This window comes from Urocitellus parryii, chromosome 4 (assembly GCF_045843805.1).
Source record: "Urocitellus parryii isolate mUroPar1 chromosome 4, mUroPar1.hap1, whole genome shotgun sequence".
Lineage (NCBI taxonomy): Eukaryota > Metazoa > Chordata > Mammalia > Rodentia > Sciuridae > Urocitellus > Urocitellus parryii.
The window spans coordinates 191,790,317-191,812,731 of NC_135534.1; the positions used below are offsets into that span (position 1 = coordinate 191,790,317).

At 55.5% G+C, this 22,415-nt stretch overlaps 1 protein-coding gene across 1 annotated transcript; it reads right to left on the minus strand.

Annotated features, from left to right (window-relative positions):
- Nucleotides 1-3,186: 3,186 nt before the first annotated feature.
- On the minus strand, nucleotides 3,187-15,769 carry Ambp (alpha-1-microglobulin/bikunin precursor). The gene is made up of 10 exons (XM_026393317.2): nucleotides 15,549-15,769; nucleotides 14,520-14,662; nucleotides 13,067-13,143; nucleotides 12,214-12,330; nucleotides 11,737-11,838; nucleotides 11,023-11,069; nucleotides 5,589-5,670; nucleotides 4,379-4,546; nucleotides 3,937-4,110; nucleotides 3,187-3,313 (listed from the first exon to the last, which is right to left on the minus strand). Exons 1-10 carry the CDS (start codon nucleotides 15,654-15,656, stop codon nucleotides 3,282-3,284), a joined length of 1,050 nt encoding a protein of 349 aa, XP_026249102.1. The 5' UTR covers nucleotides 15,657-15,769; the 3' UTR covers nucleotides 3,187-3,281.
- Between the last annotated feature and the right edge of the window lie 6,646 nt (nucleotides 15,770-22,415).

The following is a 22,415-nucleotide window of genomic DNA, read 5'->3' on the forward strand; positions in this document are numbered from 1 at the left end:
CATGTCGGTTGTATTTATGGTTTTACAATAAAACGACCTTTAGGAAGATGCACTGTGTGATGTTTTCTCTTGGGTTGGGGGTCGGGCCGTGCCATCCAGCAGGACTGCTCTGCTCACCTTTTTTGCTGCTGTGACTTAAAGACCCAACCAGCACAACTGTAGAGGAGGAGAAGTTTACCTGGGAGCTCACGGTTTCCAAGGTCAGTTTCAGAGGTCAACCGCAGGCCCCATTCCTCTGGGCTGGAGGTGAGGCAGGACATCATGGCAGCAGAGTGTGGCGGAGGGAAGCAGCTCAGGTTGTGGTGATCAGAAGGCAGAGACTGCACCGGCTACATACATATACATACCCCAAGCCCCGCCCTAATCCCCACCCCTCCAGCCACACCGGCCACTCCAGGGATCCCAGCAGGGATTGATCCGCTATCACCCAGTCATTCCTCCTCCAAACCTTGCATGGTCTCACACGTCTAAACCATAACAAGGACTGCCATGGGCAGGTGACCCAGGTGGCAACTTGAGGCATGCCAGGGGTGCCACTGAGGCTGGGTCTGTCAGCTGTCATTGGTGAGCTTCACTGGACCAGCTCTGCTAGTGTCTGGTGAATGAGTGGGGGTCATGGCTGAGAAGAGGTGGCCCCTTGCATGCTTGCTGTGGACCCTTGCGCCACAGAGGAAGGGTTGGCTTTGTGTGCTGTAGGCCCCATGCCCCAGGCACACACCCGAGTGTGCCAGACCTATGGGCATTCATGTGGCTCTTGTGCCCCTTTTACCAGCGTCTTAGGCCTCATGGTGCATGTGACGTTGAAACTGTTGTGTCATGGTCCGTTTCCCGGAGAAGAGTGTCTATGGTTTTTGTCCAGTTCCTCATGGCACCTGGGCACTTCTCAGCACCCTCACTGTGAGCTTGGGGACCCGCCCGGGGGCACCTGTCCAGGCCCCACGTCAGTCGTGCTTTTCTTTAGTAACTCAGACCCAAGGCAAGTCGAGAGAGAGAGAGAGAGAGACGCTTCCAGAAGACCCCTGTGGCCCGTGCAGGGCCCGAGGCTGGGTAAAGCTGCCGCCTGATTCTCCAGGTAAGTGAATCACAGGACCCTGCCCGCCCTTGCTTCCTGTCTCCAGGAATGGTCACTGACTGGACTTTAAGAGGATGTGTTACTTGGGTCTCTGAAAAAAATCCCATCAAATCCCTTGTGACAGCTGAGAGGCTGCGGAAGCTGGACCAACCTCCTAAAGAACAGCAGCCCTGCTCTCCGCTGTCCTCCTTGTGACCTGGACATGCCTGAGCCGTGCAGTGGAAGTTGGAAGCAGGAGCTTCCCTGCATCTCAAATAAGAAGTCTGGAGGCCTGCAGAGGAGTCTCTTGAAGGTCATGGTCAAATAGGGCCAGGTGTGGCCCAGGAGCTCCCAGCCCTTGCAGCCAAGGGGCCAGCCTCTGGGTTTTACAGGATTGTCTTTTAAAAGGCAAAAGAAAGTCGTGTGACTTACTGAGCAGCCACGTCTATTTTGTAACAAATGTAAGCAGCACCATTAAAAGAAAAGTTGGAGATGAAACTATTGAAGAATCAAGTGCATCTTCAGGGAAGGGGCAGCCACTTGCCTGGGAACGATCCCTGGTACCTTCTGAGATGAGCCTGCTGAGCTCTGTGACACGGTCACACTGCGCCCCCACCCCACCCTGGAGGGAGTTTATTTAGTTTATTTCATTTTGGTAAAAATAGGTAGCAAGTGACACAGAAAGAAATGGCTCAGGGAGCAGGCAGGTCAGGGATAGGGCTGGTGAACGCCGAGGTGAGGGCCCTCCAAGGGGCATCTTGTCGCCCCCTTGGCTTAAGGATGCAGCCCAGGGTGGCCAGGACCTGCTTTTCATGAGAATTGAGGAGGCTGGGTTCTATACGGTGGTTTCAGAAGTGCACAGAAGGATCTTGTGAGCCCAATGTCCCTCCCACCGGCAGAAGGCAGCTTACAACAGTGGCGGCCACCCTCTGGTTAAGCATTTGTCCTTCAGGTCACTTCAAAATCCCCCTCTTCAGAGAGGCACCTTCAAAGTCCCATCCGCAGCTGACCCGGTGTGTGAGGCACGTGGGGACAGGATGGACATGACACGTTTGTCAGCGTCAGGCTGAGGAGCCCCCGGTCATTCCTCTTGGAACAGCTCCTGACCCCTTGCTCCTGACCCACCCACTTCTGCCCAGGGAGTCCTGGTCATGAACAAAAACACTGTCCTCAGGACAGCTCTGTCGGAACCTGGAAGCCACAGCCCTGGAATTGGGAGGAGGGTCTTTGACTGAGGGGGCTGCAGAGCTTCTTGCACCCACCTCTGGCCCCTGGGTCACCCCCTCAGCAAGAGACGTAGAACTCCCTCCCTCCTTCCTGATCTCTCCAGAACATGGGCTGAGTCAGCATGAGAGGCAAGCCCTTGACAGAACTGGCCTCTGGCCCTCAGGACGCTGGTCCCTCCCCAGAGAAGAGGGGCCCAGCCCTGCCGGCTGTCCAGAGGGTGCCACTAGCAGGAGACAGTCATGAGTCCCAGGTTTATAAATCCAGTGTGTAAGTGGAGAGTCCTGGAGGTGTATCTTCTGGCCAGTTGGTCCTGGAGCAGCCCTGGACTGCCCACCTACAACTTCCCAAGCATGCGAGAAGGCAGCCTGCCCAAGGGCTTCCTTAGGAAGCAAGGAATAGTCTCCTTCCAAGGCCAGGGCCAGGGTGAGGATTCCAGGGGACAGGTGCTCAGAATGAGGTGGGGACCAGCCTCAGCACCCAGCTTGGGGCAGCTGGGGAAGGGGACGGGGTGATGGCTGAGGGAAAGTGCCAGAGAGGAGTCGGGTCAGTCAGGGACCAGGAGTGGTCAGGCACTTGCTGTTCTCCCTAGCTCCCTGGGCACACTAGGGCACCAGTATTTCCTCTGACCCTGGGTCACTCATGACCTCCATCTAGCCTCTCCCAGAAACAACTGCCCAGAGTTTCATGAAAGCAAAACAAAACCATCCCCTTTTGCACTATGGTGGAGCAGGGGGCCGCGGCTGCACACTTTGCACAGACTGAAGGGGGTTCCGATCCACTTCCAACCCACGCACTTTGGACTTTCTAGACGCTAGGTGGGCCATGCCCCACCTGGCTTCTTCCCCTCCCCACCCTCCTCCATCTTGTTCCATTTATGGTGGCGGTGCAGTCAGGACAGGGAATTGCAGCAAGATACCATTTGGTTTTATTTGGACCCGGGTCATCTGCCCCGGCCTGCCCTGGGAGGGATGCCGACCACCCTCGTTTGCAGACTGGCCAGCCATCAGTTGGAGTAGCGCAGTAGCTCCTCATCCCCTGTGGACACAGAAAGGCTCAGGAAGGGGCTCCAGGGTGGGGACCTCCAGGGGGTGGAGGAGGGAAAGCCACCTGAATGTGGGGGCAAAAGCGTCCACTTGCCGAGTGACAGCCCAGGGCATGCCACAGGATGATGTGAATTTTTTTTGTTGATTTGCCTTAGGTACCATTTTGCAATGGGAAAAATCAAGGCACAGAAATCTCATGTGGCTCCTGTCCCCAAATAGTCATTATCAGCAGAAACTGCCATTAGCTGAGCACTAATTCTGCCAGGTACCGTGAAGTCTGGGAGGTGGGTATTTTGTCCCATTTTACAAGAGAAAATGGAAGCTCAAATTGCCCTTGGCACATGCACCCCTGCCCTGCAGCCAGCCTGAACGTAGCAGCAGGCGAACGGGAACCCAGCTCTCCAGCTCCTCTGGCTGCAGGCTCTGAGCATGCCCGAACCTGGCACAGGTAGCACCCTGGGGTATGGCTCATTTTACATTTGGGAAGCTGAGGCCTCAAAAGTGGTGGCCTGCTCACCAGGAATTCAGCTCTGCGGGACCCACCCCCTATCAGGATTCTCCCCCTGGACCCTGGCAGCCTGGTGGTCCAGCCCGGCACCCCCCAGGGCCTCCTACCTTCGCCAGGGACGCCACAGTACTCCTTGCACTCCTTCTCTGAGTAGAACTTGTTGCCGTTGCCTTGGCAACCCCCATAGTTGAAGAGGACGCACTTCCCCTGGACGGCATCAAATGCCCAGAGCTGTATGAACGCTCTGCAGGGACCAGGGACTATGGGGAGGCTGCAGGCCGCTGTGCAGTAGAGAGAGGCATAGTGCTTCAGTGAGACTTGGGACATACTAGGGCTCCGGAGCCAGGGCCCTGCTCAGCTAGAACCCGTGGTCCCTCTTTTACAGATGAGGAAATAGATCCACCTTGGCCAAGGGACATCTCCACCCAAATCCGTATCCTATGGCTTCATTGGACACCCTCCCATGGCTCCCTGCTCGTTGGCAAGGGGTCTTCTGGGAGGATGGATGGTGTGGGGGAATGGAGGCGCAGAGCAGGGGGCCACACTCACCCACGGTGCGACAGGTCTGCAGACACTCCTTCTCAGAGATGAAGTTGTTGCCGTTGCCCAAGCAGCCGCCATATGTGAAGGTCTCACAGGTCATGGACGATCCATTGTAGAAATACCTCGTGAACAGGCCCATGCAGGGACCTGCTGAGTGGGCCAGCTGGCAAGAGTCTGGGAAGGGGCCAAAGAGCAGCACTTACTGAGTGAGTGCTTACTGGATACCTCTTACCAAGCAGGGCACTTAGTCAGCATCATCTCCTGTAATTTTCCCCTCACGGATAAAGGAAAGATCATCTGCGCATTTTATAGATGAAGCAACTGACTCTCGAGAAAGGCCAAATGACTCACCCAGGGTTACACAGAACTAAGGTCCCAAGCCAGGTCTGTGGGACTCCAAAACCAGTGCTCGTTGACTCCATCACATGGGAGTTGACCCCCAGTGACCCCCTGTGTGGTCTTATCTGCCCAGAGAGTCTGTGATGGCAGGAGTGTGATACATTTCCCACCCCACACTGGCCAGTCTGATCCCTTCACTGCGGTACCACCCCACGCCTTTGCTCTCATTGTCCCTGACTCCGGGGTGTCTTCCACAGGACCAGATGCCTCCACACAACATGAATTTCCCTTGGTCCAGGAAGTCTCCCTGACCTCCGCACCCCGTGTCCTCCCAGCTTCCTCAGCCCTTTGCCGACCCTCTCTTTGGGATCCATCACTTTCTCCCTTGGATGTCCCCCCCCCCCACTAAAGCAGAACATTCAAGAAGACAAGAGTGGTTTGTCTCTGAGACTCCAGGCCCAGCACAGGGCCTGTTTTCTGCCGAGTGAATTGAAGTCGGAGTCAATTGTGAGCACTGTCAAGTTCACCAGGCATCCTCAAGCTCTTCTCCTGACTTCTACGGAAGCCCTGATGGTCAGCCCACTGGCTCCTATCCCATCACAGAAGCCCACTAGCTACTATCCCACCCGGAGGCCACCCTGTGACACAGGCAGAACAAGAGCTCACTTCACACCGTGGAGCTGAGGACCAACCTTGTGTTCCTCCCGTCTGCTACAACCCCACAATAGTACAGAGAACTCCCTCTGCCTTTCCCCAGGCCAGTCTGCCTCTGCAGCAGGAAGAGAGGGACTTCACAGAGATAAAGCAGCCAGGTGAGCCAGCCATGGCCCTTCTCTCCGAGCAAGGCAGAGTGGGTGAAGAGGCAGGTGCTCCTTACCTTCCTTCCTGTTGAAACCCGGTACTGGCGGCTCAGCCCCTGATCCTTCCTCCTCTTGGGGCAGCAGAGCCCGCCGGGCTCTCTGGGGGGCAGAAAAGAAGCTGTTGAGAGACCCTACCACTGTTGCTCCCCTGTGCCCCTGGAATACATGAACAATTATTTGGGGAATTGGGGTACGGGTAGAAGCAGAGCTACTAGACTGGTTAATGAATTCTTTTCCCCAGAGCATCAACCTGAATTCCATCATGGGCATCGCAGGGTAGATTTCTAGTCAGACATGAAAATCAGAACCACAAGGCCCAGTGCCTCCATATCCAACTTCTAGTGAAATGCCTAAAGGAATTGAGCAACGGGAAAGTCTCTCCCAGAGCTGGAAACCCAGGAGGGGCACTGTTCCCATGCTTGAAATGTGAAGGCATTCTGTGCACCCTGGAGTGTGGGTGCCGCCAATTTGCAGGAGGCGCTGACCAGGCCATCATTAGCTGCTTGCAAAGGAGAACTCCATCTCAAGAGTAAGGAGGAGCCCCAGGACTGACCCAAACACCCCGCTGCAGTGGTGGGGCCTGCAGGGGAGGGCGAGCTGCCAAAGCTGTCCAGACATCCCCGAGTCTAGGGTCTCCGAGGATGGGTCCCAGGGCAATCAAACAAAGAATGAGCAGGGAAACTGCCTGCCACCAGGCAGCCTTTCTGCCACAATGAGACCTGGAACTTAAAGAGCAGAATTATAGAACCTTCAATGATCTCTGCTCCTTTCAAAGTACAAATGAAAACTGTCGGGGCTCCCAATCTCTCCCAGACTCATCTCAACCTGGTGGCTTGTGCACCTTCCTTGATGAACACAGAAGAAGGAAGGAAAATCACGGGATAAGTCAAATAACACCACTGCTCAGAAGAATTGTATTGAGTTAAAGAAATGTTCCCACTAATGCAAGATGATACTAAGAATAAACAGAAGCCATCAATGAAATTCAAAATGACCTGCATCAACATAACAGGAGGCAACAGTGATGGCAGTGAATGTATAAAGGCAGAAAATTATTGGGGCTGGAAAAGGTGTTGAATTTAACCACATAGTAGGGTGCAGTTTAGACACTATGGCAAATAAATCCACATAATAGGAATTCCACCTAGAAAGACATGCAATAGAGAAATAATAGAAGAAAACATTTATGAGTTGAAGAAATACTTGAGTTGCCCAATTATAAGGGAAAAGGAAATGGGACAAAAATTAATGAAGAGTTTCCTTAGAGATTCAAGGAATGAAGGACAAAGAGCCTGGTGGCCCTTAGAGTAAATGGAGAAGCTCAGAAACAATATCTGAGCATTGGAAGAAGGCAAAGGTTGTCCTTCACTCATTTGAGCTGTTGACCACATGATGTAACCACAGAAAGACATTCTTGGCTCGGCTAGGACCGAGAAGTTTGCCACCCACATGTCATTCTTGAAAAAATTACTAATAGAAATATTCCCACCCATTGAGAATGGAATCTGACTATCAGAAATACCAGATATGATAACGAAGAAATATGGAAAGCTATAAAGCCAATAAAATGTAGAGTTGAAATAAATAATTGCTACAATGATTATGGAATTTAATGTAAATTTTTCAAACAATTTTTTTAAAGATGAAAAATGACAACATCAATCTCAGAGCAGATCCATAAAAAAAAAAAAAACCAAAAAACACAGGACCATGGAAAACCCGAAAGGATACAAATAGAAAGTAAGAAACAGGAGGAAAAGAAATGCAGGGTATTTCTGTCTTTGGTAAGGACAGTCATTACTTACTATTTCATTCTTGACACTGATAAAGAAATAAAGATCCATTGGCATCTGGATTCACAGGTTTCTTCCAAGTGCCTAACACTTGGGAAAAAATAATTTAAAAAAAAAAAAACAGTCCCAAAATTTCCATCAATGTCACTCAAATAAGGGAAGGGGACGTGATTTAAAGTCAGAAAAGTTAACATTGGCAATCAAGGAAGGAAACAAATCGTGCTGGAACTGAACTTAATGGATCTTGCAGCTCTGAACGGTGCCCTCCGACCTCCAGGGTTGGTATGTCATAAATTTGTAATTCTCCCTAATTCTTCCAAATCCAGAGAGAAAAACATTGAGGGGTACCCAGTCGTTTTTTCTTTTCTGACAGAGGAGCCATGAAAATAGGCTCAGAGAATAAACAAGTAAACATGGAAAATACAGCTCCATTCTAAGAGAAGGAAAGGTTCTGAAACGACCCAGTCCCGGGCTCTAGGATGAGTTGTCGTGAGACAGATGCACATGACACCAGCCCAACCAGGTGCAATGAGCCCTACCAAGACTATTTTGCAGTCCTTCAAAATATAAGCAGAGGAAGAATGTTATGGAATGAATGGTGTCCCTTCTAAAAGTCACCCATTGGAGTCAATCCCTAGGACCTCAGAATGTGACCTTATTTGGAAATAGGGTTGTACAAATGTAATTAATTAAGATGAGATCATTAGGGTGGGCACTAGCCCAATATGAATAGTGTAGTTATAAAAGGGAAAAATTTTGACACCAAGACATGCACACAGGAGAAACTGATGTGAAGACAAAGGCAGGGAGTCGGTGAGGCACCTACCAGCCAAGGAGGAGCACCAGAATGCCAGAAACCCACCAGGAGGTAGACGAGGTCCTCCCTGGCAGCCCTCAGAAGGAACCAGCCCTGCTGACACCTTGACCTTGGATTTCCAGCCCCCAGAAATGGAATCCAATAAATTTCTAAGTCTCCAGGGTGCTGTACCTCATTATTGCAGCCCTAGGAAACTATCAGAGCTGGTACCTGGACCAAGATGGCGCACCTCAAGGAAGGCTTCTCCCCTCCCCTACGCCATTTTCCAGGACTTCAGAAACCTGGATGAACACAAGATACCTAGGGCTTACACTAAAGTAGGCTTAGGCTCAAGTTCAGTGGGAAAAGGACCAAGAGGTTAAAGGACACCCCACCCTACCTGATCAGAAAAAAAAACCAGAAAGCCCAGATAGAGCAAGAGCAAGATAAAGCAAGATACAACGGAAACTACCCAACTCCACCTCGGAAATGGATGAGTAAGAGAAAGAGCACAGCCTAAGTAAGTTGAGAACGAGAACTCCATGAATTTGGAGCTGCCAAATAAATTGTGAACTGAAAAGACAGCATTGAAACAGTCAGGAGAAACTAGCTGACATGGAAGACAGAGGTGCTCCAGGTGAGAGAAGGGGTGCTCCCGACCAAGGGCCCAGAAGAGGGGTTCCACGACATTGTGCAGGAGACTTCCCTGAAACACGGAGCACACGTCACCTGCGTATGGAGAGAACACGCTGCGAGCCAGGAAGTGATTGTATAGAATTTTTGACACCGAAGTGTGTCCCTGTTGACTTTGACAATAGAGAAAGGCTTCCCAGGCACCGGGGCAGAAGAAAACAAGTCCCCTAGAAGGAGAGAAAGTAGGACCCTGGTCTTGGGTTTCCTACCACAGTCATCAGGGGGAGAGAATAAGGGAGCCACGTCCACACAGTTCTGAGGGACAGCCAGGGTGCTGTATCCCAGCAACGTGGCCTCCGCATCCTCCAGAATGGGGCGGTCATTCTCAAACATGCAAGATTCAGAGGTTCAAACCCCCAAGAACCACCTCAAGAAAGCCACTCCACAAAGAAATGGCCCCAATTCAGAGACCACTGGAAATGAGTGACTCAGGAGCCCAGGTGACTGTGGCTTCATCCACTAAAGGTGACACGTGGAATCCACCGCCCACAGAGCTGGGAGGGCCAGGTCTGCTGTCTAGCCATCCCGCCCTGGGATCACCATGGGGGTGACAGTGACAATCTAGAGACGGCTGGTATCAACCTGGACACTGCAAAAGGAAGAGGAGGAGGACATGGGACCAACGTGGAGCGGGGACGTCTAGCTAATCGGAGAAGCGGCTCTTGTGTAAAGTCGTGGACGGCGGCGCTGGCCCCGCTGATCTTTTCGTGACTTTGCCTTTCCTTAGGAAGCGCATCTCTCGTGGTGAAGAGATGTTTACTTGAAGTTCAAGAAGTCCACTTCAACTCCTTTGTTTTTAAATCCAAGTGAAACTATGATTAATGTTCTTAACAACTAAAGATGACATCTGCAGCATCATCCCATTGAATAACAGTCTATCCCTACGTCCATCTGTCCTTCCTTCTGTCACGATTTGATTCCTTTAATGATGGGAATGCTGCTATTTTGGGGGTGGTGGGATTTAAAATAAAAACTAATCTATCTTGATGTTTTTCTGTATGGATTTCTTCATAATGAGCATATGTGACTCTTATAAGATCAGTGGTGATTTTTCTTAAAAACATAGGAGCAAACATGTACTCTGTTAATAGGGTTAACTTTACATAGGAATAGGAATCTTTTTTTTTTTTTTTTTTTTGTACTGGGCATTGAACCCGGGGACTCTTAACCACTGAGTTCTTTTTATTTTTCATTTTGAGACCAGGTCTCACTAATTTGCTTAGGGCCTCGCTAAATTGCTGAGGCTGGCCTTGAGCTCGAGATCCTCCTGACTCCGCTCCCAGGTGTGCGCCACCGTCCCCAGTGGGATAAGGACATTCTTATCTCATTTTTGGTTTTTTTTTTTTTCAATTTTCAAGAGTGTGTTTCTAAATCAATCTCTCTCTCTCTCTCTCTCTCTCTCTCACACACACACACACACATACACACACACACGTATGACGAATGTAACTCCCAAACAGAGAACATGAAGAATGAAGAAAGTGCAATCAATATGGCAATAGGAGGGAAATAAAAGGGAGGGCCAGATTCAGAAGGAGCTGAGGAGGGGGCTGCCTGTTCTAATTGGCTGCTTTTCAGGGACACCAACCGCCTTTATTTCCGTGCACTGAAACCATCATCCTCATTGAAGATTGTTCCTTTCTTGATGAGTGTCTCCCTTCTTTTTTTTTTTTTTTTTTTTTGGTACCAGGGATTGAACTCAGGGGCACTGGACCACTGAGCCACATCCCCGCCCTATTTTGTATTTTGTTAGTGACCAGGTCGCACTGAGTTGCTTCGTGCCTCTCTAAGGCTGGCTTTGAACTCACAATCCTCCTGTCTCAGCCTCGAGAGCTGCTGGATTGACAGGTGTGCACCACCATGCCCAGCTGAGCGTCTCCCCTCTTTGAGACCCTGCTCAGAGCTTTTCTAACGGGTCCTTGAGTTGCAGCACAGCCCTGGAAGGTGAGCATAATGACCCCATTTCCCAGGTGGGACAGTGAGTCCCAACGGCGCAGCAACGAGCTCAAGCGGCAGAACCAAGGTGGAGCCCAGGTGGGTCTGACCTCAAAACCCAGGCCCAGGGCAGGCTCCTCCACCTCCTCAGTGACCCCTGCAGCATGGCAGGGCCCGAGCCAGGCCAGCAGCAGCCCAGTGAGGAGCCTGAAGGGGGCGGGGAGCAGCACTTACCGAGAGTGGGGTGGGCTCTGGCTCCTGCTCCCCAGGGACACATTCCCCTAGGTCAGGAGACAGGAGAAAGGAGTAAAGAGGAGCACCAGGCTGGGGGGAGTCCTAGACCCGATCTCTTTCATGGTGCCAATGGCTTCCCACTAGAACCGTCCTGTGCGGTAGCCCACCTCGTGACCGCCCCCACCACCACTGGGCTTGCTCAAGGTCATTCACTGAAGAACAGCCTGTTGGCTGCACAACACCGCCATCTGTCCACCCGGCGCCATCACGGGAACAGTGAGAGCACCTGGGGGGCCCCATGCTGTGGTCCTTAATGGCTTGACCTCACTGACCCCTTAGAGGAAGGCATGATTATCCCCATTCGACAGATGGGAACGTGAGGAGCTTCGAGGTGGACCAGCCAGAAGCCACCCACCCAACTGAACTTGGACACAGATGCTCAGTCCCCACGCCGCACCCCAACCCCAGCTCCGTGTTGTCCCCTAGAGGAACGCTGGATTTCTGTCCATCCTGCTGAGAACATGGAGTTGAGTCCAGCCCCAGCTCTACCGCCCCGTAGTCACAAGACAGGAACAATCCTCTGCTTGTAAAGAAGGGAGGGGACTATTGTCCCTGTTTGTCTCAGAGGGTGATAGAAAAGATCCATGGTTTGGGGACAGGGAATGAAGGACGAAGAGGGTCAGGAACTCGAGGTGGGGTTCGGGGGCCATTCACCTCTGTTGGCCATTGTGAAGATGGAGTCCTCAGGGATGCCCACGCCCAGGGCCACCTCCCTGAACGCCTGCAGGAGGCTGTCCCTCAGCTGTGGCTTCCGCCCTGCAGGTGGGAAGCAGAGGAAAGTTCTAGAACTATTGACCTGTTCAAACTCAGAGACACACTTAGGGGAAGGAAGGTTCTCCAAGAGGAAGAGGGGCCCCTTCAGGCTCCCACACGGGGCTCCCGGGTCCCCACCCCAGGCTCTTCCCACCGGCTCTTTTGGGGGCCTGGAGGCTCCAGATTGACTTTGGAGGTCAAGTGAAGGGGTCCCGCCTCACATGGGGACCGGGGCCCTGCCTCCCCTGGGGAGAGCAAAGGCTTTCCCCCCACCCCTGGAGTCTTGTCAAAAGGAAAAGCAAAGCCTCCGGCTCCTCCCACTCCACTGTCCCGAAGCCCACGCAGCTCCAGGGGGCTCCTGTCGTCACTGGTCCTTACCGTAGAGCTTGGCGGTAATGGTGGGTCCATGGTGGCGGCTCATTTTTTTGGTCAGAAAAATGGCGTACTCGTCATAGTTGGTGTGCACCACGTAGGACTCCATGGTCATGTTCCATTCTGCACAGGACAGGCAGCCAGGCCACAGGCACCGGTGGTCAGAGCCTTGTGTACCTCGAGACCTGCTGCCCGTTCGCTGTCACCTCGTGCCTTCCCCGTCCACCTGGCCGCCCAGCCCTCCTGGGTGTTCATTACCAATCCCCATCTTCGGTCCCTCTCTCCAGCCACTGGGCCATCTCCTCCACACCTGCCCTGACTGCCCATGACTCCATCCAGCACTCCTCCCTAAACCTCCCCCCTTCCTCCCCCTCCTTCCTCCTCCTCCTCCCTTCCCCCTCCTCCTTCCCTTTCTTTCTCCTTCCTCCTGTATTCCTTCGTCAATTTACCCATGGACTCATTGATCTGGCGTCCATACCGATCACTCATCCATGGACTCATTTATTTTTCTATCCCTCCCTCCATGCCTCCTTCCGTCTGTGCAAAAATTCGTAAATTCCTGATTTCTTGGCACATGGAGCATATTTGCTGAGTTGACAAATGCACTCATGCCCAGGGCCCTCTATCAGTGAGCACCAGGCTCATCAAGGCCCGGGGGCTGGTGGCATCTTGAGGTCACCCTCCGCACTCAGTGCCACTGCCCTCCTCTGCACACGTGTCCATGGGGGACGAGGCAGGCAGAAGAAGATGGGGAGGGATGGAGGGGCGCCTGGGGGAGGCTGGGTGACACCTCAGGTAGGTGGGAGGGGCGGTCGCGGGGTGGGGAAGGGGAGCCGAGGACAGGAAGATGGCCACGTACTGGGCTTGCGGTGGAGGAACTTGCCCGCCGTGCTGGTCTTCTCATAGGCCGCGGACATCTCCTCGCAGACGCCCCTCCTGGAAGGAACCCGGGAGAGGAAGTTGGCACCACCCGGCCCTCCCGCAGGCTCTTTCCAAACATCATGTTTCTCTTGTCTCATTTAATTTCAAATCAACCTTTCCAAGCATCTTGTCTAATACTCAGGCCAGCCCTCATTTTACGTATGAGGGGACAAAGGGACCAGTCGATGCCATTCCCTTGGCAAAGCCAACACCAACATCACTGACCCTAACCAAACCCCTCGGCACGCCGTTGCCCTGGGGGTGGGCTAGTGCCTGCGTGTGTGGGTTCCTTCATGATCCCGAGGGCCTCCTGCCTCCCCAGGTCCCCTCTGTGCAGTGGGACGACGTAGCTCTACCCCACGCTCAGTCTACCGCCGGGAGCCTCGGTGAGCGCTGCGTGCAGGTGGCTGTCACTGTTGCAGTGATTCCTAGCCACCCAGGGGACATTTATCAGGCAGTGCACTCGCACCAAGCACCACGCTCTGTGCTGGGAATACAGACGCAGCAAGCTGGCCCGAGCCTCTCCTGCAGCGGACCTCCCTGAGGACCAAGGAGGCTGGCCAGAGGCAGACAACCAGAGTGACCATGCCAGGCTGGGGAAGCCTGGTGCTCCGGCAGCTCAAAGGAAGGCCTGTGGCCTGCACCTGGGGTCCAGGGAGGCCCTCCTGGAGGAGGTGCCATGGAACCAGAGCCCCGAGGATGCATAGGAGTTAGCCCAGGGTCGGGGAGAGGGGCTTCCAGAAGGAGCATCACGTGCAAAGGCCGGGGGTGGGGGGTGCAAGTGGGTGAAGGTTTTCAGGACTGCAGGTCCACCAGGGCAGGTCACAGTGCGTGGGAAAGCGTGGGATGGTGACTCACAGGTGGCATGGGAAGCCCGGAAGGCCTCTGCGCCCAAGGTCTCAGTCTAATTCCCAAGGGCAGCCGGGAGCCATGAATAGGCCAAGGAGCCCAGCACCTGAGCAGATGTGGGTTTGGGGAGGTCTTTCTGGTTTCTGGGTGAAGGGTGGACTGGATGGGGGATGGAGGTAGACGGGGGACAAGAGTCCACAGGTTGCTACAGACAACCATTGAGAGCCAGCTTGGCCCAGGGTGGTGGGGGTGGGGAGGGAGAAGAGAGGCTGGCCCCTGGGGGTGGCAGGGACCTTCCTGAGCCAAGCAACAGCCCAGGAGGAGGAGGAAGAGGAGGAGGAGGAAGAGGAGGAGGAGGAAGAGGAGGAGGAGGAAGAGGAGGAGGAGGAAGAGGAGGAAGAGGCTGAGGTCTACAGGGGACAGCCTCGGAGGCCCTCCTGCAGGAGCTAGAGAGGGAGCTGGGGCTGGGGGCCAGGACGTGGCTAGGCAGAGGCCTGCAGGCTTCAGAGACAAGGTGGGTGTCCCCTCCGCTCCCCGCTCACCGCCAGTGGGTGTGGATGACGCTGATCTCCGACGCCGTGGCCCCCTCTCCCAGCACCAGCGTGCTCACGCTCATCTTGTCCTTGATCCTCTTCAGCCAAGGGCAGGTGGAGCCAACGGCCAGGTTGAACCACTTCCCGTAGATCTAGGAGGCAGGCACAGGGTCTGGTCCCCTCCAGCCCCAGACTCTGCCTATTCCCCTCCCGCCTCCCGAGGGGCAGCCCTTGAAGCAAGAGCATCTCACGACACTGTGGAGTCACAGGCCCCAGTGGCTCAGGAAGGAGGGGTGCACCCGACCCTGCCTGCCACTCATAAGATTCTCTGAGCAGAGTGTGTTGCTCCTGGGGATGGGGGCTGACCTCTATGTCCCCAGGTCACCAGCCACTGCTCCTCAAGAGACAGTCCTGTCTTTACTCCTCCAGGGACGGGGAGCCCCAGGACCCGGCCCTGACCAAGCTCTGTCCTGCTTCCCCGCTTCCCGTACAGGCTCATGGGCACACGCCTGCCCTGTGCCATCCCGGGTTCTGTCCCCGCCATGAGATGGGCGAGACCCCGGGATGGGCCAGCAGAAGGACGTGTAGGGAAGGTGAGTCACTGAGGACCAAGGCGGGGACAGGGCGAGCCCCGAGTCCCCCTGGCTGGAATTCATTCCTGTCTGGACTGTTATCCTTCCCTGCCTCAAGTTAACATGATTCCACTTTCTGGATTGAAAACTGGGCCTGGCACTGGCCATGGTACAACTGCACTGTGGAGAGCAGGTGCACAGAGTAAGAGAGCCGCCCGCCCAGGACTTCCAGGGCACAGGATGACCGCAGGCCTGGGTCTCACTGCAAGTCGGCCTGAGCACATCTCCCTGTCCTCCCACAGTTCCAGAGGGGGCTGCCGGTGAGAGCCAGTGCGAGACACGGGTGGATAGCGGGGCTGTCTGGTTTGCAGCCCGAATGGTTGTTTCTAATGCCCCTTAACAGGGGCGTTACTTGGGCAGGGGTCGAGGCGCCCACAGCCACCTCCCCCAGAGAGGACAGCCTTACCCGGGTGACGTCGAAGTTCTCCTGCACTTGGATGTCATCTGGCACAGGGTCAGCGCTCGCCGCCACGCAGGTGGCCAACAGCAGAAGCAAGGCGCGGAGACCCCACATGGCTCTGCTCTCTGTCCTCGGGCGGTGCACTGCCTGCTCTGGGGACAGAGGGGTTGCAAACTTCCTGTGGGGGCGGCTGGGAACTGGGGCTAGGGAATGGGCCCGAGGCTTGTAGGTGACCGGGTGTTTGCTCTGCTTGACAGGGACCAATCAGGGCCCAAGGCCAGCTGGGATCGATCACTGGGGTTGATTCCCGTAGACAGGGGGCTGGTGGCCTTTGGGAAGAGACCCAGCATTGTCATGAGACTAAAGGTGTTCACGCCCGGGAGGCACTACCACCACCCCTGCCACGTGGGGACAGCTGAAGCTGTTTGTGGGGCTTAAATAGTGTTCCCTCTGAAATTCCTGTCCACCCAGAATTGCAGGACGTGGCCCTTACTTGCAGATGCAATTAGTTGGGATAAGGGTGACCTGGGTGACAGTGCGTCCTGAATCCAATGTCCAGTGTCTTTATAAGAAAACTCACAGACTCAGTGTCAGAGACAACAGAGAAGAGGGCTACGGGGACACTAGGCAGAGGCTGGAGGGGCAGCCACAGGCTGACCGACCAAGACTGGCAAGAGGCCAGGCACTGTCCACCCTGGAGTCCCCAGAGGGAGCCAGTCTCTGCTGACCACTTGCTCTGGGACGCCCGGAGTCCAGTCCTGGGGGAGAGAGTTCACTTCTGTTCTCAGCCACCTGGATGTGGTCCTTTGTCCCCAGGACAGTGGTCCTTCGACTGATGATGATGGCTGGGAAGTTTCAGAAAACCGGACCCGTGAGTCTCCAGAGCTCAGGCTGTTGGCCCGCGACACCGTGGCCTCTCCCAGAAGTTCTCTTCTCTGGGGGTCAAGCCCTGTCCTTCTGTCTCCCCTGCTCCTGGAGGGGCCTGTCACCCAGGCAGCAGCCTCCCGGCTAGAGCTGGGGGTGACCCTCTCAGAAAGACAGTTCCAAGTACAAGACCCCTGCAGTGTGAGAATTTGGGGGGGATTCCCTACATTGTCAGTGCATGAACAAATGGTGTATCGTAAGATCTCGTTCCACCCCTCTCTTCCTGTTATCCGGAGCATGTCTCTGTTTTTCAAGTTTCCTCTGCTCCGTAACAGACAGCCTGGCCACTGACTGCATTTCCTTTTTCCTTTGGCTGCCAGGAAGCTCAAAGCCATGACCAATGTTTAAGCCAGCAAACGCCTTGGCTTAGCTTTCTGGAATAGTTCTCTTCCCTTGTGCTCCCGTAGTTAGTTTCTCAATCTTCTGTGGTTTGGCTAACGGCAGCAGCGGGGGCAGCGTGGACCAAGAGGGCGTGCACAGGACCGGAAGCCAGACACTCTGACTTCTTATTCTGGGTGAACTGGGCGGCTTTCTCTCTCTGAAGGCCTGTCTCCCATTCAGTAAGCTGGAGACAACAGTCCCTGCTCCGCCTGCCAAGGTCAACAGAGACACTGTTTGTGAAAGCGCCCTGTGACCTGTCCACTGACCTCAGGGCATCTGTCACCCTACTTGGGCTGTTACAGGGTACCAAGATGGCACCTGACCTTCGCAGCAGGGGGGCAGGACACAGGTTATCAACCCCATTGTCCAAACCAGAAGCCGAGGCCCTCGGGGTGCACAAGCTCTGGTCCCGGCCTCCCTGGACAGGGCCTCGCTCAGTGCTCAGCCTGCCCGAGGCTGGGAGAGGCCCCAGGAGGGCCGGGTGTTGACCTCCTGCCCCTGGGGTGCTTGTGGACCTGAGATTATTAACCAGAGCAGAGAGGCCACCTGGACTTTGAGCTGCGGTTTAAACATTAAGCCCAGGACGGAGGCCAGGCAGGGTGGGGGGGGGGGCTGGCGTACTCAGGGCTTTCCCCAGGAGGGAGGCGGAAGCTCCCCCCCTGCCCTCCCGGGGGGCCCAAGGGTGCAGAGTCCACAGGGATCGTCCAGCTTCCAGAACCCTTGTAAGGGCACAGGGAGAGCCTGCCTCGCAAGGGACCCCAGGGTGCCCGGGGCAGGAGGGAGGGAAGGGGCTCCTTCAAAGTCACCCAGCTCCGGCCGAGCTGGGGAGTGGGCGGCCTGACTCCGACACCCGGGGGTCTCCTCGGACACGTCCATTTGCTGAAGTGTTCTCTCTCCAACACACACTCCAGGCTGCTGCCGGGGAAGGATGGGGAGTGTGGCAGCCTCTGGTGCTCCCGAGTCGGAGACGTGATGGGGAGCGGAGGCCGAGGGGAGGGTGACCCCCGAGGGCAGGAGCCCTCCTGACAGAGAGCAGGGGCAGGTGGGTGGGGCGGGTGCCCCTGGCTCAGGGGACAGCGAGTGCACAGAGGAGGAAACGGAGGCAGAGTCGCCTTTGGAATGAAGGAAAGAAGCCCAGTGAGGAGCTTGGTGGCAGAGGGGAGTGGCGAGGTACAGGGAGGCAGGGCCACCAGGCCCCGCGGCTGGTCCTCATCCCGGGCGTCCATGGGTGACCAGGAGAGACCACTCAGGAACCAGGGAAGGGGCCCCGAGAAGCCATTCCCCAGGAGGGCCTCCAAGAAGGGCCTTCGAGGACATGGGTAAGGCCCTGGCCAGAGGGGGCCGTCAGAGTTCAGGTCTCCCCTGCTGATGGGGAGGACACGGAGGGCAGGGTGGGGGGCCTTCCCTCCTGACTCAGACACTGGCCCTCCTCAGTCCCTTGCCCCAGCCTGTCCCCTCAGGGTCACCAAGGCAGAGCTGGAGGCGGGCAGGCCCGAGGACCCAGTGGCCAGCCTGTGGGAGGAACATTCTCCCTGCCCGGTGGTCTCCAGACTCTCTGGCCCATTCCCCTCCCTCCTGTCCCCAAGAGCAAGGCCACCCAGGCATGGGACTGACTGGGGCAGTCGTTCCAGTTCTTTATCTGGCTGAAATAAGGACTGAGTGACGGACACTTGTGAAAACGCTCCCTAAGAGTGCACCTTGAGGGACCCGCGTGGTCACAGCCACTTGGAGCTGAGGGCTCTGTATTGGCTGGAATTGCACTGAGGAGCATACCCCATAGGTCCACGAGGGGGCAGCAGAGAGCTACCAGGAAGACCCTGAGGCTTTGGGCTCAGATTGTTCCATACAGTCAAGGGGGCAGCAGCCCTGGAGCCAAGGCCCACAGAAAAACCGAGCTTGCTCCCTGCTGTGTGTCAAATGTTCAGCCTTAACCTTTAGCTTGAGGCTGAGTAGGCACCTTTAAAATAAATACATAATTGTCCTTGGGGAACTCTGCAGGGCTCCAGGGATGGGGTACAGGTGTTGCCGATCTGGATGATGAACTTAGTAAGTTCTCACCATCTGCCACGTCTGCGCTGAGCACTTGGGGTGGAGCATGTCTTACCGACTTCTCTATTCAGGTTCTCGCCATGCCATGGCCCTGTTTTGCAGATGGGAAAACTGAGGCTGGGAGATCAGGTGATGGGGTGTTGAAGATCATCCAGCCAGAGAGATGCAATGCAAACTCAGGACTGTCTCCCCAACGCCCAAGGCGCTCTGCCGGCCTGCCCACGCTCTCCCTGATCACGAGCAGGACCTTCTGGCCGTGTTCTTTAGGACACGTGGAGCTGAGGGATCTCCCTTCATTTGCTCTCCACCGTGGGGGCCAGGCTGGGGTCAGCCTGTCTCTCCCTCCTCCTCCGAGTGTGCTTGGGGTCTGACATACCAAGTTCAGCCCTCTTTTTCCCTGGGGTCCCGTATTGTGCACGGCATGTGGTAGATGCTGATTGGGGCAGACCCCAGGAAGGGCCACCCAAGTAGAAGACAGGAAGTGGAGACCAGGGCCTGGGGATCACACCCAGAGTCCTTCAGAAGGGCCAGTGGATGAGCAAGCAAGGGAGGACGGCTGGGATGGCTGAAAAGCCAAGAGCCCCTGCCCTGAGGGGTCCACCTGTGGTCATTTTGTCTATTCTGTGGTCAGGAGCAGCAGTTCACCCCAAAACCTCAGGCCCAGGTGTGGGTGCGTTGCCTGCTGCAGCCCCTGTGGCCTGTGTGAGTGAGCAGCTTATGAACCCAAGTCTTCCCTGTTAATTGGACTAATTAGAGCTCATCGGGTGCAGGAGATAGAGGATAAGAAGCCTGTGGCCTTCTTGCTCCTCGGAGAGGCCTCAGCTTAGCCGGGGGCCCTTCCATGTTGCCATTTTGGGTTCATGATTGTAGGAGGGGGTGGCTCAGAAGAAGCTGCTTAGAAAAAGTGGGACCCGTTTGGAATCAGAATTTTTTTTTAATTGCTACCAGGGATTGAATTCAAGGGCACTTAACCACTGAGCCACATCCCCAGCCCTTTTGAATATTTTATTTAGAGATGGTCTCGCTGAGTTGCTGAGGCCGATTTGGACTTGTGATCCTCCTGCCTCAGCCTCCCCAGCGCTGGGATTGTAGGCTGCGCCATCACGCCTGGCTTCAGGATGTTCTTGAGACGCAGGCATCTGCCCGCTCCTCCCCGGCTGGTCTTGTCTGTCCACTGAAGCAGGACCTCCAGGGGCCGCTGACTCCTGGCTGACCCAGTGGACACAGCCCAAGCTCCTTGGAAGGACTGAGATGACATTTCCTGAAACCGCAGGCAGGCGGGGCTCTTTGGAAAGCCCCAAGGTTCTTTTTTCAATAAAGACAAATGAATTTCTTCCCCTCAGCTGACTCGGAGCCGCAGCGGGAACCTTTCCCTGGCTCTTCCCGACTCGCCACTGCTCTCCCTGGAAGAATGTGAGTCACAAGGGACACCCTGTGGGAAAGGGACCAGCAGAGCTGAAATCCGTAACAGCAAGAGTCCAGACATGGACACGATTCCTCGCTGGCGAGTCCGGGAATGGTGGCCCTGGTCCTGAGAGCATTCGCTAGGAGTGATAATAGGAATGACACCAGCGTTGCCTTGGCACCGATCGTGGGCCAGGCGTCTCAAGTGTGCGGGGATTCACTTCGTCCTCACGTTCGCCCCTGTGACCACTTGGCTCCTGTGAGGGTCAGTCAATTCCGTTTTATCCCCACTTCACGGAGGAAGAAACTGAGGCTCAAAGAGGTCAACTCTCCCGTCCAGGATCCCACAATTGGTACGTTGGGCAGATGTAGGCTGAGGAACGAAGGGGCAGAGTCTGCCCCCCTGGAGACCACCCAGATGTCCAGCTGCCCCAGCCAGGGCTCTGCCATCAACCCTGGACTTCAGGGCTCCCCGTCTAATTCTTTGGGTTCTAGTTCAGGCTGTGCTAGAGCTACAGTCCTCCCTCACCGGGTGGAGAAGCTGCCCCGTGGAGGTGGGAGGCCTCACGAAGCCTCTTTGGGTCCTTCCTGGCTTTTCTAGAACGAGTGGGCTGGGTGGAGTCTCCCTCTAGATACTGCTCTTCTACCCGCCTCCTGCTGAGGTCCCACTGGGTGGCGGTCAACGTGGTGGTTGAGCACACTTGGCCAGGAGCCGGATGGCTCAGGGGCAGATCCCACTCTGCCCGCCCTAGGTGAGTCCTGCTCCTCTTGGTCCCCTCACTGTATAATGAAGTTCACCCAGTGCCACTTCAGAGTCCGGAGAAATGAATGAGTTGTGGCAGGTGTGGCGAGCAGCGCTTGGCGCCCGCTAAATGCGCTAAGTGCCACAGATTGCCAGTGCACAGCGACTGTCGCCTTTCTCTCCCTTATTCCCACACGTGGGTAGAAGCTCCTGGAGAATGGGCAGCCGCTCGGGGTCAGGCGAGTTAGTGCCGCTGGTACCTGGTAAGGGGAGGCCTGACCTTTAAGCAGGGACCTGAGCTGGGTGATGAACGGGGGGGGGGGGGGGGGGTGACATGAGCAGAGCTGAACGTAGCTTCCTGAGGAAGACCCTCTGCCCCCCGGTCCAGCTCCTCCCCATGGGCTGGCCGGGGGCTGGGCCTGAGGTACCGCAGGCCTGGAGCCCAGGTCTCCTGACTCTCATCCTGCTCCCCAGCCCCAGCCAGTCCTGGGAGCCGCGGCTCCTGACCCACAGCAGGACCACACCTCCAGGCAACCTTGCCCCGACTGTTGGTGTGCTTAGGATGAAGGCAGATGAGTTCTTGGGGCTCGGACAGGTTGGAAATGGAAAGGTCATTTAAGAGGATATACAATAGCCTATCAGGGTCTGGAACTGAACGTGAATTTGGGGGCAAATGTGTTATTAGGCAAAGGGAAGAAAGACCCTGAGGAAAAGAGAAACCAGGACCAGTCAGGGGTGGGGAGAGAGGACGGGTGTGGCTAGAGCAGGGACAATGGGTCTCAAGAAGTCCCTCTCGCGGTGACTCCGTCTCACAGGGTCTCTCTGGGGCTTGCCTCCTGTGAGGTATTCTTGGGGAGCACCTCCCTGAGCTTCAGCCTCCGCATTACTTCTCCATGCTGCCCGCTCTGCTTTGGCTAGAAGTTCCCCCAGGACCTGGGGAACCCACCAGGGGTCTGGACATCCAGGTCCCGTGGAATTGGTCAGTGCACTAGGAACTCGTGAATCACCTGCCCATTGCAGAGAATCCCTCCCAACTTCTAGACGAGGTTTTACGATCCCGGAGAGATCCTTAAGGATTGGAACTCTGGGAAATTCCCAGAGCTTCAGGATTCCAAGGGCTTCTCTCAATTCCAATGTCCCCAGGGGTCAGAGGCCTTCTTTGAAATTTGACTATGCTGGAGAATGACTACCCTGTTTCCAGGGGCCAAAGCATTGTCCCCAAGTTCCAGAAATCTGCAGACAGACTGTGGCTCGGGGGTTCCAGAAGTGCCTTCCTGAGTGCACAAGTTCCCGGGAAGGGCCAGGTGGACTGAAGTCTTAGTCTGGTGCCGGGTACCTCAGGCCTGTGGAAGGCCCAGGGCCTCGGGGGGTCC